The 19832-nt window shown below is 38.7% G+C and overlaps 2 protein-coding genes across 2 annotated transcripts in view; one reads left to right on the top strand and one right to left on the bottom strand.

Moving 5' to 3' along the window:
* Positions 1-6801, top strand: part of SMARCD2 (SWI/SNF related BAF chromatin remodeling complex subunit D2) — a 66180-nt gene extending 59379 nt beyond the window's left edge. The window contains exons 9-13 of the mRNA XM_081343479.1: positions 1566-1663; positions 2699-2834; positions 4184-4306; positions 5138-5239; positions 5888-6801. Coding sequence (XP_081199605.1) covers positions 1566-1663; positions 2699-2834; positions 4184-4306; positions 5138-5239; positions 5888-5941 — 513 coding nt within the window. The 3' untranslated portion in view covers positions 5942-6801. The remainder of the gene's footprint in view (positions 1-1565; positions 1664-2698; positions 2835-4183; positions 4307-5137; positions 5240-5887) is intronic.
* Positions 6802-8208: 1407 nt separating this feature from the next.
* On the bottom strand, positions 8209-19718 carry PSMC5 (proteasome 26S subunit, ATPase 5). The gene is made up of 12 exons (XM_081343478.1): positions 19629-19718; positions 18667-18738; positions 17952-18021; positions 17087-17184; positions 15971-16027; positions 15588-15818; positions 13165-13291; positions 11872-12062; positions 11096-11194; positions 10842-10952; positions 10254-10340; positions 8209-9051 (listed from the first exon to the last, which is right to left on the bottom strand). The coding sequence occupies exons 1-12, from the start codon at positions 19650-19652 to the stop codon at positions 8998-9000; spliced, it is 1221 nt and encodes a 406-aa protein (XP_081199604.1). The 5' UTR covers positions 19653-19718; the 3' UTR covers positions 8209-8997.
* Between the last annotated feature and the right edge of the window lie 114 nt (positions 19719-19832).

Genomic DNA, 19832 nt, shown 5'->3' with positions numbered 1-19832 from the left:
GGCCGGTGCTCATCTCCGTTTCAAAGCCGAAGAGCCAGCGCTTGTCCGAGGACATCTCCGTGGTCATGTGGCCGGCATGACTAGACGCCAAAGGCGCACGGAACGCTGTTACCTTCCCACCGTAGTGGTCCCTATTTTTCTACTTGCATTTTTACGTGCTTTCAAACTGCTAGGTTGGCAGAAGCTGGGACGAGTAACAGGCGCTCACTCTGTTACACGGTACTTGGGATTCGACCCGCCAAACTGCTGACCTTCTGATCGACAACCTCAGCGTCCTAACCCACTGAGCCACAGCGTCCCTTTCATTAGCAACTATATTCAAGAAATAAAAAAGGAAGCTGGGGACTGAGCAGTTTTCATGTTTGGGAACTAGAATGTCAATTCACACATAATTCCGCTTCTTAGTTCCTGATTTTGTATCTGTTATATCTTCTCAAGTTCATATCCATTGCTTAGTTCTATTACCACTACCATTAATTTGAAAATAGTATAACAGAAGCAGAATAAATTGCAGATTGTCAATCTTGCAAGCTTGATGAGGTAATACACTAACAAAGTAGATTGTCAGAATCTCTTCAGATAAGTTTTAACTATATTGTTTAAAAAAATTGGAAGTCCACTATTTTGTTACTCAGTTCACATTATTGCTGTTGTTGTTGTACATGCGCGCAGCCAATGCCCAATGACTGGTTGGCTCAGAACAATTAAAACAAAGAAAAGCAACTAAAGGGTAGAAAAAAGGTGAAAAAAGATACAAAGGTGAAAGAATTACAGACTGGAAGGAAATGAAGCAGGGGGTCCCACTTGGGGGAAGGGCTGTTCTAAATCGCAGAAGAGTGCAGCTGTCCAGATCTCAGGGAACACCATTCCAGCGGATAGGCACTGCTATAGAGAAGGCATACTTCAGGGTTCTGATAGAGGACATTGTTAGTTGAAGGAACCCAGTGCACGGATCTTGCAAGATCGAATCAGCCAGGCAGATTGTAAACAGTAACAGTAATTCACCATGAGTAGGTACACACGTGGATATTTAGATTAAAAACAGTCAGTACAGATAGTCCTCAACGTATAACAGTTTATTTAGTTACAACGGCACTGAAAAAAGTGACTTATAACAGTTCTTTACACTTATGACCATTGCAGTATCCCCTTGGTCAAATGATCAAAATTCATACTCTTGGCAACTGACTCACCTTTATGACGGTTGCAGTGTCCCAAGGTCATGTGATCACCTTTGGCGACTTTCTGACAAGCAAAGCCAATGGGGGAGCCAAATTCACTTAACCACTATGTTACTAATTTAACAACTGCAGTGATTCACTTTACTGTGGCAAGGAAGTTTGTTAAATGGGGCAAAACTCACTTAACCAATGTCTCATTAATCAACAGAAATTTGGGCCTTAATTGTGGTCATAAGTCGAGGACTGCCTGTACAATAGTGTTTATCACACTATAGATCCGATCCTTAGAATTAGAATGTCCCATGGGTTTACTTTGAGCACACCTATTTCTCCAGATGTTATTCCTTTGGAATTACTAAGGTTTGTCTTCTTGCTTCATTTTAGATCTTCAACTGCAGCCGTATGAGATTTTCTGAGATTCCAATGAAACTGGCAGGACTCTTACAACATCCAGATCCCATTGTTATCAATCACATTATCAGGTATGATTGATACTATAAGATTTTAGATTCCCTAAAATTATTAAGGAACAACCTAATTACACGCTCAGTTGATACCTAACTGTATCCATATACATATCACATGTATTCATTAAAAATTGTCTTTGGAGAGCCTTCTGGGTCTTTAACAAGCCGTATGCTTTCTGAGTTGTTACTTGTGAATTAGAAATAGTCTTGGTGTGCTTCTGTATAAATTGAATATAGAGAAAGTATTTAATCTGAACAATTAGAATAATATTACTGCTTATCTATTTTACATTTCTTATCTCTGGAGAAATTTATCCTCATTTATATCTGAATTATTCTATTAGTGACCTTTTGAATTTCAAGCTTTCTCTAATTCAGATAATTTTAAAAGAAAGGTTTTTTTAAAAAATTTTTTATTTTTAATTCCATTTATATCCTGCCCTTCTCCGAAGACTCAGGGCGGGATATAAATGGAATTGTGAAATTCTGTTATCTGGTTTTTTATAATCATTTTCCATTTGCAAACTCTTCTGAGCTATCAGGCCAATGCAATTAGAACAGCCCTGAGAAAAGTTCAAATAGATATTTTTATAGCTGATTACCAATCAATACTATTGTCTCATCAGACAGTCTGCCTTTCCTTGGGAGACAGCAGATATAGACCTAAGGAAGAAAGGTCAACACTTTCTTCCTCCAAATGGACTCTAAACTGGAATGTCTTTTAAGTACCCCATTAGGGCCTCCTTTCCTTCAGCCAGGGGTTCCACCACAGGAGCCCAGGAAAGGCAATGTTTACATATTTTAAACAAAATATTTTATGATGCATATCCAAATATTACAATCCCTGGAGCTGTTCAAATTTGCACATCCTATTTGGTATAAGGAAAACTTACATTTCAGATTTTTACTGTCTCTCTAGAAGGCTACTGCGGTAATGTAAGAGAGAATCTAGTCCTTATACCTATCTGTACAGTGTGGTGGTAAAGACATAACTCTAAGGAAGGATACTTCTCACCTCTTAATTATATCCTCCTGTCTTGACTTGTCTAGCGTGGACCCTAACGATCAAAAGAAAACAGCCTGTTATGACATTGACGTAGAAGTAGATGATCCCTTGAAAGCCCAAATGAGCAACTTCTTGGCCTCCACCACTAATCAGCAAGAAATTGCTTCCCTGGATATCAAGGTAACACATTATCAACTATGCGGTAGGAAAAAGACTAAAACTTGTTATCTTTCTTAGCTTGAGGAATAATGTAGTGTGCATGATGCTATATTTACACACATCCCCTTTAAAAAGATCTACTTAATTCTACTAGCATTCATAAAATACTTGGCATGGAAAACTTTCTCATATGCAATGCTTTCTATCTATGTTTGAGAATAAAAAACAAACTGGCTACTAAGGTGTCTCAGAACAACAGATCAATAAATAGAGGAGCAAACAATCCCATTTGCAATCCAACAAAATCTCATTGCCACAATTTAGTGACATATTTTCAGTGGTGCAATATTACTGTTCTTAATTTTATTTTTGTATTCATTTACAAAAGAGATTATAAGCAATTTGCAAATAACCAAAATAAAGTGTAATAATTACCTATCTCAGAGAGGGGGTCCACTGCACCATCAATCCCTAGACGCTTTCTGGGGAATAATGATATCAGAGGTGCCTTCCCTGCAATAGGTAATTGTTGTTTTGTAGTTTTCTTTTATTCTGTTTTACTTCAGCATTGTTTTTAAGCAACTTAGAACCTTTTTGGAATTAGTGACAAAAAGAAAAAGAAATCTAAAAACATTAAACTAGAATTATATTACACCTAATATAAGTTTGTATAAATGTGTGTGTGTGCGCGTGCGTGCACATGTGCACGTGCGCACACACGGTATTTTAGACCTTTAATTGTAAAGATCCAAACAAAGGAAGTATACAAATTTAGTGCCTGATTTACATTGCATGCCATGTATCTTTCTTTCCTTTTAAATGGATTTTCAAAACTTGAATTTTTGTTACCTTCCTGTTGCTTGAACTTAGAAAAGTATCAGTAGAGAGATGAGTAAATTCTGTGCCTGACTTGACCTTTAAAAATTATGACAGTACAAAGAAAAAGCAAAGGAAAAATCAAAATTAGAAAAAGAAGTAAAAGTAATTTGTATTATCTCTTTAATCTTTCTTCCACACCATGTTGTCTAAGGACAATAGGAAGTTACTGTTCTCACTTCTTTCATTCCCATTGCTCTCTATTCATATTGTATGTCTATTACTTTTTTCTGCTTGTTTTCTGCTCCAGAATATCAAATGTATTGATTTAAAATAGCAGCTGGTGCTATACAGTGTTGCGGGATTTGAAGACTATTGATCGATGGTCATTACTAGTCTGTTGCAGGCAGTATACATACAGATATCCCTCCAAATCTTGGGAGCCCCACATTAATAGAACAGCTTTAGAAGGGTTATGTTGTATGTTTACCAGACTTATTCAGTCCTGGCAAATTTGTTCTTTTTCATAAGGAACTTTTTGTATTTTTGTACAGATTCATGAAACAATTGAATCTATTAATCAGTTGAAGACACAACGAGATTTTATGCTGAGTTTTAGTAATAATCCTCAGGATTTTATTCAGGAGTGGATCAGATCTCAACAGAGGGATTTGAAGGTAAGTATTTGGATGACTTGGGAGGATTTATGCAGGGGTTTATAACTCCATACATGTATAGTTCAAAGTAAGCTACATTGAATTAAATAAGGCTTGTTAGCATAATTGTTTTTTGTGGAATTACTAGAATGCTTACATAATTTGGCTTTTACTGTCCTTTATTTGGCAGCTTCTATGAATTTGAATTCAAATATTCAGTTCCTTTAAGACTAACAGTCAAAATTACGCAAGTTATCCTGTCAGCTACCCATACATTTTGAAATTCAGGCTACATTCTAGATAGAAATTAGTTGCCTTTTTGTTTACATGTTTGCTGATCCCACTCTTTTATGAGGCTTGAAGCCTTCCTTCCTTCCTTCCTTCCTTCCTTCCTTCCTTCCTTCCTTCCTTCCTTCCTTCCTTCCTTCCTTCCTTCCTTCCTTCCCCAAAAATTCCTGATTTTTTTTCATATCTTCAAGAAAGGAAAAATATGCAAAGCAGATCATTTATTCCACAGAGTGGGAAAGATGAATTTTAAATAGGAAGGAAAAATAAAATAGAGATAACATGTTTATGTATTCTTCAAATGCTTCTGACTGCCCAATATTATACACCTTATTTGGTTATAATATTTATATGGTGCAATATAATACAGGCATTTCTGTATTACTGCCTCCCTTTATATTTTTTATATTGTATATTTTTTTCAATCTTTGGGAACCCCAGAATTAGATTGAAATCTAACTAAGTTTACAATATTCACAATTAGCTAAATTTCAGTATGACCGAGTCTCAGTTTTGAAACATTAAATGTCCCACAATACCATCTTCCATGCCTCCATTTTGGCTTAGATTATTACAGATGTGGCTGGGAACCCAGAAGAAGAGAGAAGGGCTGATTTCTATCAGCAACCATGGATGCAAGAAGCTGTTGGACGACACATCTTTGCAAAGGTAGGAGAGCATAATTCAGTGTAGCTTTTTTTTTTTAAAAAAATACCTAACATATTTTCCTTCAACATGGAGGCAGAGTGAACATAGAACTGTATTTTTAATGCAGCACCTCTTTCAGTGCAGTCTTCAAAGCTGATCAAGGTGCTTTTCTTATATTTTCTTATATTTTCTTATAAAAGCCTTGGTGGAGCAGTGGGCTAATGCCTCCTTAACACCAGCTGCCTGCAATTAGTGCAGGTTCACATCCCACCAGGCTCAAGGTTGACTCAGCCTTCCATCCTTCCGAGGTAGGTAAAATGAGGACCCAGATTGTTGGGGGCAATTAAGCTGACTTTGTAATAATGCCGCTTGGGGGTGTGTGAAAGCCCTAATAAGCAGGCATATACATAGAATGAAGGCTACTGCTAAGTTTGTAAAGCCGCCCTGAGTTTTCGGAGAAGGGCGGGATATAAATGGAATAAAAATAAAATAAAAAATATTTGACTTCCCTGTTTTTCTCTCTCCCATGGATAATTTGTCCTGAAATGGCAATTAGAGCACTTAAAGAGTTTTCCATACTATTTCTGTAAGGAAGGAGCCATATATGCATCTGATGCTTGTTCTGTTTGTGGTTCTCATCCAACTCTATAATGGTTTTCTGTCTTTCAGGTTCAGCAGCGCAGACAAGAACTGGAACAAGTGCTTGGTGTTCGCCTTACTTAGTGCTGCCTTCTTTTGCAGTTCTTCCACACCTCTTGGTACTTTGGAATGGACCAATAGGCAGACAGTCCTTGTCCTTTCCTCTTGGAAGGTGTGGGGGTGGATTCTGCTGCTATTGCATATTATATGTTCAGTACTCTCTGTGGGCTCATATAAGGTATCCTTCAGCAGAGAAAAGGGAGCTCTTCTCCTTCACCAAAACCTGCCCTTCATATGTGCTTAGCCTTTGGGAGACTGGGAATTTTTGTTTTGAGTTGCTTCTACCTCTTAGCAGAGCTTTTGCAGTCTTGCAATGCAAGAACGTGCTGCTCACTTTTAATCAAAGCTTGTGTCCATTCCTGCCAGTTTTGCTGGCATTTAATCTTTGCACTATCTCTTCTTTTGTCGGGCTGCGGTGCAGAGCTGTTTCCTGTAGAAAGTTTTTTAATGTATACTTGGTGGTGACTTCTGTTCTACCCTATGCAATTGATATTCCACAATATCAAAAAGAAAGGCCGGTGCTCAGATGTTACTATGCTGTTAATGACAATCATTTCCCATTAATATATACATGTATGTGTGTGTGCGTGTGATTTAGAACAATGGAGAGTATATTACATGATAAGGTTAGAGTGCCAGAAGTAGTATTCCTGGCAAAGGATGTAAGTAGTAATTTCCTCAACCTTTTCTAACTTCCTTCAAGTGCCTTCAATTTCCAAGCTTTTGGGCCCTCAGCACTTAAATCTTCCAAAGATTATCACCCTGCTTCCTGGCCTGCTCCTTGATATAGTTTGGCTAAGTAGAAGCTGATGGGATGTTTATCTATAAGCAAGTATGTTACCAGTTTTTATGTTAGTTTTTTAAAAAATAAACATACATTTTAGCAGCAACTGATGTTAAAAATCTTGTTTTCCAATTCCGCAGGGGGGTGGATGTTGGGGACACTGATTAAACCATGTGGTAGACTGGCTAGTGTGTTAAATGGGAATTTTTTTTATAAAAGGTAAATAGCATACTATAAATTAAGAAGACACGATGTTAACTGCATATCCCTTGAGCAGCGCTGTGTTCTATGTTCCCCAACCTTTCCAGCTCTGCAGATTGGGGGGGGGGGGAATGGTTCCACGAGTGGCCAGCAAGCGTGCACATGCACTCCATTTGTGAGCAGCAGGCGCACATGCCCACCACTTGCACAAATTGAGCGCATGCCTTCCCGCTGCTTGCACAAGTGGGGATGTGCATGTGCACTCATCCACCACTTCCACTGCCCGGTTCCAAATGGCTCACGGCTCAGCAGTTGGCCATGGCCCAGAGGATAGGGTCCTCTGATGTAGACTGCAAAATTATTTTTCATATGCAGCGTGTTCAAAAGGAAACAATTCCAACTATATTGAGTACATGAAATCATCTAGTTTTGTGGCTGATCACCAGAGATAATTCAGCTGGTTCTGAATGTAATGACAAGGCTACTTTGAACTTGTTAAAAAGAGCAGTAGTTTCAAAGTATTGTTCAGTAACACATTAGGAACTCATCCGTATTTACAATGGCACATATATGATATTATTACTTTGTTATTACTGTAAGGTCTGCCCCAAAAATAAGCCCTAGCTTGATTTTTGGGGGTGGGACTAATAAGCCCTGTCCCAAAAATAAGCCCTAGTTTTGGGGTGATACACACACTTAAAAATCAAGCTAGTGTGGGGATGTGGAGCTGCCAGATGCATCCCGTACCCACTTAACTTTCAACCAGGTCTCTCCTCGCCTGCCCACTTTTGCAGCGTCTTCTGCAGCCAGGCCTGCATTTCTGTCACAGGCCTTTCTAGAAGGCCTCTACAGCCCAGAACTGAGCTAGGGATTCAATCCATAGTGCGGTTCTGTAAGACCTCTGCAGCCGAGGACCGAGCTATGGATTGAATCCATAGCTCCACACTCGGCTGCATAGGCCTTCCAGAAAGGCCTGACTGCAAAATGCAGACCGGAATGTAGCTGCAGAATGAAGCTGCTCTTTCAGCTGCAGAAGACCTGGGCGGGGCTGTCGGTAAGATATCCCCCCAAAATAAGGCCTGGTGCTTCTTTAAAAAACAAAACCCGATCTTATTTTTGGGGAAACACTATTTTGATCACATAGTTCAAGGATGACTTAAGAAACCTCTTCCCCAAAAGTTTAGACTTTGCCATGAGTTCACTGAAAGTTACTTAGGCTCCCAACAATTGCATGTCCTGATTTACTGCACACAAAAATTTGTAATTTTTAACAAAAGCAGCCCAATAAATAGTTGCTACTGCTAAGTTTATTGGAGGAGGGGGAACAGGGTGGGGAATCAGGCTTTCTATTGAATTACTAAGTTTAATTGGCAGGACTATTTCCAGAAATTCACAGTAGTAATTAAGTAGATAAATCTTTGTTATGGCACAATTTTCCCTTTATAAAGCAAAGGAACCTATTTAGTTAACTGTTTCTATTCATGGATGCATGATTTAACTTCTTGCTGAAGAGATCAAAATAAGCTAATCAATAAAGTGTGAATGAGTTCTTTTAATATCACTAACTATAACATTTTTTTTTCAAGTCATTCTCCCTAAGCAGTTTTTCTCCCCTCTATCTTAAACTTATTACAATTTCAATATATTTATTGCCATTTGATAGGTACAGAGATGCACAAACATTTTCAACCCAGGAACAGACTCTTGTTGTTTTCTACACCAGTCTGGTTTGGAAGACTTACTTCCAGAATTGTCCTGGAATAGCATGGAGTAGCATAGTTGCACACATAACTAACATGTACCTTTCCAAGCTACAAATTAGAGTAGAAGTACGAAAACGTGAAAACAGAACTGAAAAGGCTTTCAAAGACAGATGTTAAGACAGACTTAACCAGGCTTTTAGGAGGACCTCATCAGTGAGAAAACATGTAATTCATTCGGTTTTATAAACTAATTTTGATGCTGAAAAACTGAACAAATTAAAAAAAAAACCTTTTTCCTCCTCCGTTTATGATCATTTATATTGTTTTATTACATGAAAAACAAGTAAATGACGTAATAGGAAATAACTTGATGAAACAGCAGCAACTTTTTATTACTTCCAGAGCTTCTTGATAGACATGTTCTTCTCACTGTCTTTTTGCATCACCTGTCAAGGGAGAAGCAGCATTAAAAACAAAGTAGAAGATAACACATAAATTGCAGCTTCTTAAAAGCTTTCTTCTACCGCTAGGCTAGCTGTTTAAATCCATACATTTTATTATCTCTCTCTGACAAAAAATCCCTCTCAACTTATTAATTCCATAAGTTGTACCTTCAAGTTACCTTCGTTATCCTATCTTAATAAAAAATGCAGTTTTTGATGTAAGTCTGCTATCACTCACCTACCCAGTTAAATATCAAACTTCAAATAATTCAACTTTTGAGAACTCCATTAATACATGCTGATACAGTTTCTCTGGAAAAAGGCAGTTCTGGTTCTAACCACAAGCAGAACCCAGTTACAATTTTAATAATCACCCTAATTATTTATTCACAGTCATTCAGTTATGATGGCACTGAACAAATGGTGGTTATGACCAGTTAGAATTCCAGCTTTCCCAGCACCCCTGTTGTCGTGTGACTGTGATCTTGGCACCTGGCAACTAACTCATACTTAAGACTGAAACCCCACAATCACATGATCACCATTTGCAACATTCCATGCTGACTTCCACAGAAATTTATGGAGAAGCCAGCAGGGACAATCAGAAATTGCTGCAATAAGTCTCCCTTACCATGCATACTCCACAGCCCCTTTGTGCTTGTGCTGGCCATTTGCACAATCAGTGATCTGTGCCTCACATTCCCTCTTGCACCTGACCCATGTTGCTTATGCACAACGTCCCTTCTTGTACACAAATGAAGGCAAATATACCCCCATGCACTCTTCCTGACCTACCTCATGCCTCTTGTGGACTTTCTATGTGTGCCTCTTGTACACTCACCCTTTTATGTGTGTGCCAGTCTAGGACTTACAACTTCCTGCTGGTTGCTCTTGCTTTAGGAAGCCAACAGGACGTTGCCTCACCAAACAACTACAGGATTCAGTTAACAATGGCAACCAGGATTGCAGAGATTGCCATCAAGTGATGCAACCGTGTTTTATGACCATATCACTTACTGACAGAAATTCCAATCCTAATTGTCATTAAAAGTCCAGGAGTACTGATATCACACAGTTAGCATGCCTAGTGGATATTCTGAATCAAAATTAAAAGCATTATAATTCAATATATAAGAAAAACTTGTTGGAAGGCAGCTGTAAATACTGAGTATTCCCTTTGTCTCTATATCTACCACCAACAGTACCTTTGCTACAGCCATTTCAAAGTCTTCTTGAGTTACATGTACTCTCCTCTCTCTTAGTGCATACATTCCAGCCTCTGTACACACACCCTGCAACACAAATTTGTACAATATCCATATGTCGTGTTCCATTCAAATATAGAGCTCAACCATCTTTTGCCTCATATAAAAACAATACAATTGTTCCTAATGCTGAGTGGAGATTTTTAATCATACGTATACATAAGGTGCTAATTTTAATTCAAGCACTAATTCTTGGAAATACTTCTTTTCAAACATTTAGCAATTATGTGCTTTAACACCAACATTTATTTTCATCTATTGTAAAAAAGAACCATGAAAATAATGGTCTCTTCAGTGTTGAAAAACAGTTTATCACAGCAGAATGCCAAAATAACATTTGAATGGTATTATAAAAATATCAGGAAAATATTTGCCAATATCCCTTCTCTTCGCAGGTGCAAAACTAAGTTGAAAAACTATATCCCCACATATTTCTAATAGTCCATGATCTTTTTTTAAAAAATTAATTCACTTTAAAAGATTCAGCAACTAATCTGGCATCCATTTAAATCCAAATTTCTCCATTACCTTGACCTCAGCCCCGGAAGCCCCTGGCATTAGTTCTGCAATTTTCCGCAGATTGATTCCTCTTGTCAGATTCATCTTACGAGAGTGAATCTTCAGGATGTCTAGGCGAGCCTATTGGAATCAAAAAGGAGAGCCAAAACAGTATAGAAAGTACGATACAATACAGCTGACAGACATTTCCTCTCCAGCATCTCTTTATTGGAGAAAATCTATTAGAATAAGCAAATAAAAAGCTGACCCACTAACTCTGTTACCTCTTCATTTGGAGGTGGGAATTCAATTTTTCTATCAATGCGGCCAGGTCGAAGCAGGGCTGAATCCAAGATGTCTATGCGATTGGTTGCCATAATTACCTGCAAAAATATAGTTACTGATCTGTAGTCAATATTCTAGTGCAGTGGGCCCCCAACTCTTTGGGCAGCAGGGACCAGTTCCATGGAGAGATTTTTTTTCTGTGGACTGGAAAGGGTGTGGTTTCACATGCTACCTGCATGCTGTGGATAGGGCTTCGCTTGTTTGTGTGGCCCAGTTTTTGCATGCTGCAGCCTGGTGCCAGGACCCTGTTTTGGTTAATGTTTACATGTGTTTTTTACATTCATCCTATCCTACTCCCAAGCCTAAAAAGTGTGTCTTTTGAGCTATCTATTACAAGTCTCTTATATAACGAACTTTCTCTATCCAAATTCTTTTTATCCATCCCCTCTCCTTTATTTTCATTGGTGGCATAACTTTATACTCATATATGTAATTATCTAAGATTAAAAATGTTTCTGCCACTAAGGGGAAAAAAACTTCAAACCGTTTAAAAAAAAAGCAAAAAAATAAAAAAACCTACCCCCTGAAGCCTTCATAGATTTTAAAAAATCATTACGTTCTTTCATTTTGGCCTGTCATTATTTATAAATTTCTTCAAAAGTCTGAACTATGTCTGATGTCACAATGACTTTGTCATGTAAGCAAGATTTTAAAAATTCTACCTTAGCAGAAACAGTGAACACAAGCTTATGACGTCACACCTCTCTCAACATACCTTGATGTTCTTAGTGGCTTCAAAACCATCAAGCTGGTTGAGCAATTCCAACATTGTACGCTGAACCTCACTGTCCCCACCAGATCCACCTTCCAAGCGGGAAGAACCAATGGAGTCTATCTCATCCATGAAGATGATGGAAGGAGCATGCTCCCGTGCCATGACAAATAGCTCACGCACCATTCGTGCACCTGCCATCATAAATCAAGCATATTAACTCCTTTAGCCCTGTGAAATGATTACATTAATCCTTCCACAAACATGGATTCTTTTAAATATTTTGCTGCAGTTCTAATTTTAATTCCATTGTCTATGCCTGAATTCCTTTCCAAAGCATCTTTTTAACTCCAGATTGCACACAATTACTATATTGCTGAAGTGCATCTCCTGGAAAATACTGCTTAAATATTGCAATGCACAGGGCTATCCTTGAACAGCAGTCAGAAGCTTCAACTGGTCTAGAATTCAGCAGCATGGATAGTAATGAGCATAATTCAATGTATCCTTGTGACAACTCTGCTTCACTAGTTGCACTAGTTATCAGTCTCCTAGGTGCAATTCAAAGTGTGTCAACTCTACAACGAACCTGGCTGCAGCCATCTTGCTTGTTCTAGGTTGCCACAAGAATGGGAGGGTGCAGAGGATTTCTGCTAGTCTAAACATTTCGCTGCCCCATGGGAACCAAGGTAATTTCTATCTGTTAGGTGGGGTGTGTGAGTATTTGGGTAGAAAGCCCGCCAAGCTATTCTATTGGGAAACAGTTGATTGCATAGCAATGGGGTGGGAAACTTTCTCTTTGAAGGAGATTTCAGACTTGGTTTCACTGGGGTGGGATACTTTCTTTGAAGGAGATTTCAGACTTGGTTTCACTTTTGACCGTGCCGATACTTATGTAGCCAATAAACATGTTCTTTGAGGAAATCTGTAGCCTTGGAGTTCTGATTTGTTTGGTCTTGTCTATCGGAACCCTTGACATGTCAATTAGAAGTAGTTCTTGTCTTACAATCATTCAAAGTTATGATGGTGCTAAAAAAGTGAATAGTGACCAGTATGTGCTCTTATGACCATTTCAGCATCTCCTATGCTCACTTGATTAAAATTTGGATACCTGGCAGTCATCATTTATGTCCACAGCATCCTATGGTCACATAATTGCCATGAGATTCACTTAACAACTGCAGCAAAAAGCTCATAAAATTGTGTGCAATTCCATAGTGATGGAAATTGGGCAATGCATAAATTGGATAAATTAAATTAAAATTCCAAACCACATAATCCTTTTCCAAAAGTTACCTTCTCCAATGAATTTCTGCACAAGCTCAGAGCCAGAGACACGGATGAAGGTACAGTCAGTGTGATGAGCCACAGCCCGGGCCAGCAAAGTTTTTCCAGTACCAGGGGGTCCATACAATAGCACACCCTATATGAGAGCACTTAAGATTAGTGGGAAATATAAAAAAGTTCAAAGTTCAAAGAGTGAATCAGGGACTTTATGCAGTACGGTGGCACCCAACTCTGTAGGCAGCTTCCATTCTTACTCAATGAAACAAGACATTCATAGGCACGGAAAGATGGCTATGAGTTTAATACATTGTCTTGGAGAAGTAGTGATGTGCTTCATTAAGAATCAACTTCAGTATCATTTAGCAATTAGCAATTAAGTTCCCAAAGTGGCTGTAATTGCAATATTTATCTATCGAATTTATACTCTACCCATCTGGTTGGTTTACAAACAAAAGCCACACAGCCATACAAAAGAAACATAGATAAAAACAAAAGTTAACAAGTTAAAAAGGTGAACGGAGACACCAGCCACTCCCAGGATTGAATGTTGCTGTCAGATCCCCATGCCAGTTATCAGAAGCAGGTCTTGGTGTTCTTCCAGAAGGCCATCAGAGTGCAGGCCCATCACATCTGGTGAGTAAGATGGTCCACAGCACAAGGGTAACAGCAGAGAAGACTGTTTTCTTAGACTCTGCCAATCAAAAAGGCCCTCCTAATCATAACTACCACCTATGAGTCATGGGTCCAGGAAGACACCAGATTACACACCAAGTCTGTCTGGGACAACCTATCCAAGACCAAACATGGTTGAACCCCTTAGATTTAGAGGTGCCTCCTACTTACAATGACTTCGTCTTACCAGGGTTCAGTTGAAGCCCTTTGTTCCCCATGCAGATCACAGCAGGCACCACAAAAGGGCACCAGGATAGAGATGTACCTTGGATATTATCTGCAAATTGATACTCAGTCCATCGTGAAGGATAAACTCTTACAATTCTGCAGACCCTGTCCACTACCTTAGGTCAAGAGGATCAAACTGTTCCCAGATAACTGGGTATGTTTATTCCCCAGGTATCTCCATGCACCATGCTTTGTCTCCAACTGAGAATAAATCCAGATAGACATTGTCTATCGGATGCAACTGAAATTTTCTAAGCATAGCCTGAAGGCAAACCTTTAAAGCCCCTTTACCCAGGAAAGCTAAACGTCATCAGGAAGCACTCGACACAGTAAGAGTGGTGAAATACTGACATTTCCTCACTCTTAACTGTACAATGTAGATCTCAATAGTGGCTCTAACTTGTGATTAGATTCATCCTTCATCTTCCTACAGTGGCATTGTATATGTGTCTTGACCTTTTTCAGCTCTCTCAATTCCTCCATAAAACACAGGGAATACCAAGAACAAAAGGTCAAGAGGGGCCACACAAATAGAATCAGGTCCAAGGCTTCAGCCACCTTCCTATTCATATCCATTTCTCAAGTGAATTAAATCAGAAGTTTATTACTGGAAAGACTCAAGCAAAAGCTCCAACTTACCAATGGAAACTGATTACCTGATTCTCAGTTATTCTCTCTCAGTCTATTTCATTTCACAAGGTTATTATGGACAGAGAATAGAGAAACAATGCTTTGTGTGAAATCAATTTAATAAATTAAAATTTATGGAGGAAAGGGATGTCTAAATCTAACAGCTATAACCTAAACTATATAGCAAGAGAAAAATAACCACAGAAGAAATCTTCAAATAAACTTGCCTCAACACCCACTGAATTATCACAATGCCTACCTACTGCTTTTCAGAGAACACTGCATATGGAGATCCTCAATCTACCTAGCCCATTATGTACAGAGAACCACAATGGTGCTCCAACACCTCAAGCACATTATTCCCCAGGTCTAGGTAGTAAGAGGTACTAAGATTTTTGGACCATATACACCAAACAAAACATATGCTATAGATCAGGGGTGTCAAACTCAATTTCACTGTGGGCCGCATCAGCATTGCGGTTGCCCTCAGGGGGCCAGGTGGGTATGGCCAGGGTGGGCGTGGCCTACTGGGTGGGCATGGCTAGAGTGCATATGGCCTACTGGGTGGGCGTGGCCAGCTCTACATCGTTCGCATCAAGGGTGCCTATGGGGGCCTGGGCAGGAGTGGGACAGATCTGAGGGTCTCTGGCAGAAGGAGGGTCTCTGGGCCAGGGCCAAGGCAGTGGGGGCCGTTCCCTCACTGTTTCCAGGATGGCTTCGCGGGCCACATGAAACCACTTCGCGGGCCAGATCTGGCCCCCGGGCCTTGTGTTTGACATGTCTGCTATAGATCCTCTTAATCTCTGACATTCCCCTCTTATTGAAGCCTTTTTCAAAAGCAGTTTAATATCCTTTCAAATTGTTTAAGGTTTGTGTACCCCTTTGAAACACTTTTCACTTACCTTTGGTTGAGCAATGCCCAAAGCTTCAAAAAGCTCTGGATGTTTAACTGGAAGCTCAATCACTTCCTTAATTTCTTTGATTTGCTTGTCAAGGCCACCAATCATCTCATAGGTGGAATCTGGAACTTTCTCCACCATCATCAATGAAACCAGAGGATCCACTTTGTTTGGTAGTATCTTATGCAGTGTGTAGCTGTCATTCCTCAGAGCAACACGACAGTTTGGTGTCACCTGGACAGAAAGAGGAAAATAAGTTGTACATAAGGCAAGCAGGTCTAATTTCTGATGAACTATTTGGGGAGGGGGGAATCACAAATCCAGAAGATCTAGGAAAGAATATATGGTCTTCCTTATCCCCAGGAATCTAGAAAGAGCTTACTCACATCATTGATGTCTATGTTTTTATCCACATCAACCACAAACTTGCCTTCTGGATGAACCTGAAAGACAGAATGGTTAATTAACTTTTTCTGGAAAAAAACATTTCTTGTATTGTAACAGCTAACAAACTAAGGTCAATAAGCAAGGGTGTTTTTGCAAAAAAAGCCCATAGCTTTTTTTGCAAAAGCAAATGAAACAGCTATGAAGAAAACCCTCCACTATTTTAGTATAGTTTATTTTGCAAGGCAGGTCAAAACTGGATTCATTCAACATTCACTATTAAACCATGTTATGTATATTTGCTGCCTTGAGTTACTTTATGAAATGAGGGCAAGATCTAATAAACAATAAAATATTTGCTGCTCTTGTCCTGAAATATTGTGGCAAGCTACATAAGAGGCTTAACTGTTAACTAGGTAGTCTTTGATTTAAACATTTCAGCTGCCACAATAACCCTAAATAAATTTGTGTTAGTCACTGTCAATTTTGATCTAACATCACAAATATAACATAGCTGCTACTAATTTTTTTCACAGATCTAAGGATTACAAAGATTACAAAGTATTTATTATATTAATTGTCTAAGTACAGGCAATCCTAGATCTAGGGACACAATTGGGATCAGAATTTCTGTTGCTAAGCAAGATAGTTAAGTGAATTGCACCCAATTTTACATTTTTTTTTGCTTGTTGGAAGCTGCTGGGAAGATTGCAAATGATGGTCACATGACCCTGGAACCTGCAAAATCATAAATGCATATCAATTGCCAAGCACCTAATCTGATCACATGATAATGGGTATATTGTGATAGTCATAAATGCAAGGACCAGTCATAAGTAACTTGTTCAGTGTTGTTGTAACTTCAAATCATTACAAGTCAAGGACTACCTATGATATACATGTAACTCTTCTCTTTTCCCCTCCTTCCACAGCAATTTTATGTTAACAATCTTGACTGTGAAGATTTGAGCAGAGGTTTTTTAACCCTATACATTTGCTATAAAGATTCAAAAATACTAAACACTATTATTCTCAGACCCTGCTCCTACTTCAGTCTATTTCCAAATGAGGGAACAAATATCTGAAATATAGATAGATGTGTGGAAGGAAGACCATACCTTGACTAGCACCTTTTTTTTGTCCATAGCCCTCACCACTTCACCCACATAGGAACCCTGTTCCTGCAGAAGCTGCAATTCCTCACGAAGCAGGCGTACTAGAATATGTAAAGTATTTACACAATAAATAATGCATCAACATGGGGTGATTGAATAGATGGCAGAAGAATAAAACTTAAGTCAATGTATTCAAATTGGCATTCAGATGTCTTGAACATCTCGAGTAAGACAATTTCCTACTCATCAACTAAGCTACTCTCTTCATCTATCCTTGCCTAGAAAACCACATTCTATAAGCTTATAAAATACATAAGTTTATACATAAACTTCATATGCATAAAAATTTGAAGACTGCAAAGATATCTATTTAAACTAACTTATTTAACTAGTAAACCATGTTTCATAAAACTGTTCTGCTTATATTTAATATTAAAATAATTAATTTATTCATATAATTATGAATAAATATGCAGACCAATACCATTGTGCTCTACAATATAAATTTGGTTTTAGCTATTTAGAAGATATAATATAAAAATATAGCCACATCAACGTTAATGAATATTATTGGAGCTTAAAAACTGTCTCCATATTGTCATTATCAAGAAATTAGCCAAAAGGTGTGTAGCCTCATGAGCCAACTTCAAGCATCAGTTTCTTTCTAATTCTGTATAATGTGTCATTTCTAGCCTAAAATAATTTTATCTGTGTCATTAGTAACTACCTATAATAATTATCTCAATTAACTTATACCACTCTTGCTTAAAATACCATATTCAACTCCCAAAATATTTACAGAGTTTTGGTTATTCTGCTCTTTATTTCTTGATCACAAAATCAATCCAAAATACTATTCCCAACTTACCTTTGGCATTAAGTTCATTCCTCTGGGCCTGCAGACGCCTGAGATTCTGACTCTTATCATTGACTATCAACTTCAAGGAAAAGGGGAAAAAAGCAATACCTCATGAAAAACCAGGGCAGAAATCAATTACCATTGCTTAGAGGTCACAATAATAAAATAAAAAGCATATCTGCACTGCTATAAGCATTATATAATCTGAAGCAAAGGAGTTTACAATACATTTGTACCACGTTAAGCTATCCATTAAGACAATCAAAGGTAGCTGCACTATTTCTATTCTAGTCTGGTATAAACTAGATAAAATACTAATTACCAAGTGTTATAGCTCTCATATTAGCAAGGAGTTCATTCCCCAGTTTATTTCATTTTTAGGACCATATGCACTGTGCCTTAAAGATTCATATCAAACATCATAAACATATGTCAAAACCCCATTTTTCCTGCATATTGTAATATATACCTGTCTTTATTCACAATTATGAGCCCTAGGTTTTACAATCTACTGTTTCCTTTTGGAAGCATTAATGCAAATGCTACATTATGCTACACAAATTACCATCAGTCATAATGAAGATACAGTTGCAAGTTATCTAGAAATCACATTTCAAATCAACTACATTCCAAACGTTTCAAAGCTTAATATACCCATCAGAAGAAAATGTCTATTTGCAAAGAAAATAACATTTTAAGCTTTTAGGAAATCAGTAACTCTTACCTGCAGCTCCTCAATCTTGGACAGGTAATACTGGCGCAGCCCTGTCCCACCCTTGCCCTCATCCAGGTCCATCTGTCAAGGACAAGCAGAACAGGATAAGACAACCTCCCTTTCAAGTGTAGCCTTTCAGTCAGACCACATGTAATTCCTGGCACCTTGTAACTGCCATTTTATACTTCCTTCAGTCCCTAAGCCATCATTTTCTTTCTGTAAAAATAATTAATTTACATGTTTCACAACTCCACTTACACAGAAAAGTCCTCTTAAATAATCTGAATTAGCAACAACATGAAAATTCACAATATATCACAATATATCCATTTCCCCCACCTTTCAATTTATCTATCTGTCTCATTACAAACATTTACATGGCAGGCGATAGCACAAAAATGCATCATGGAAATTCAGTACAAGATAGACCAGGTGTAAAAATGGGCAGCCTATCATTCTTTTTGTGATCCCAAAGGCCCCCACCCCACCCAAGCCAAAAATATAATTTTTAGAAGTGGGGCGGGGACGGGAAGGTTTATGGCAGAAAGCAAAGCTCAAGCTCTCTTAAAACTCCTAAATCCCATTTCCAAAGATTTAGCCCCACTTAGAATAAATATCCTCAGCTCCCGACGTGGTTTTCGAGGTATAGCGGATGTACACACGCGCATCCGCAGAGGTAAACATACACACGAGACACATTCCCATCTCCCCCCCCCCCTTTGTAATTACTGCCCTCCTGCAACAAACGCCCTTCTAGACCGAAGTGCCATCCTCAGGCAGGCCGCATCTCCTTCCTATTGCTCTTCCCGGATACAATGATCGCCCATTTATTTCCGAAGTTACATCCCTTCGACCTCTGTCCCACTAACAGAACAAAAAATAGCCGCTGCCAACTCTCCCCCTTCTCTACCATTTTTTTTTATAAAGTGGCAGCAACTACTGTGACTCAGCAATCCGCAGAACTCGCCTACCTGTTCTGACCCCTCCACCGCCATTTTCCTTCGCCGGTATCAACACTGGCCAGAAATGCGCGTGCGCTAAGCGAAGACAGAAATAGCACGAAGCTCCTCCTTTTCCTGGTTCTTGCCCTTAACAAACGGGGACTCCGGCGCGTCTCCCGTGGAGAGGTTGTCCCGGAAGTAGAGTCTCTGCAGATACCAAAAAGAGCAGTCTTT

The sequence above is a fragment of the Vipera berus genome, assembly GCF_964194415.1.
Source record: "Vipera berus genome assembly, chromosome: Z".
Lineage (NCBI taxonomy): Eukaryota > Metazoa > Chordata > Lepidosauria > Squamata > Viperidae > Vipera > Vipera berus.
This window is presented reverse-complemented; position numbering and strand designations above follow the sequence as displayed.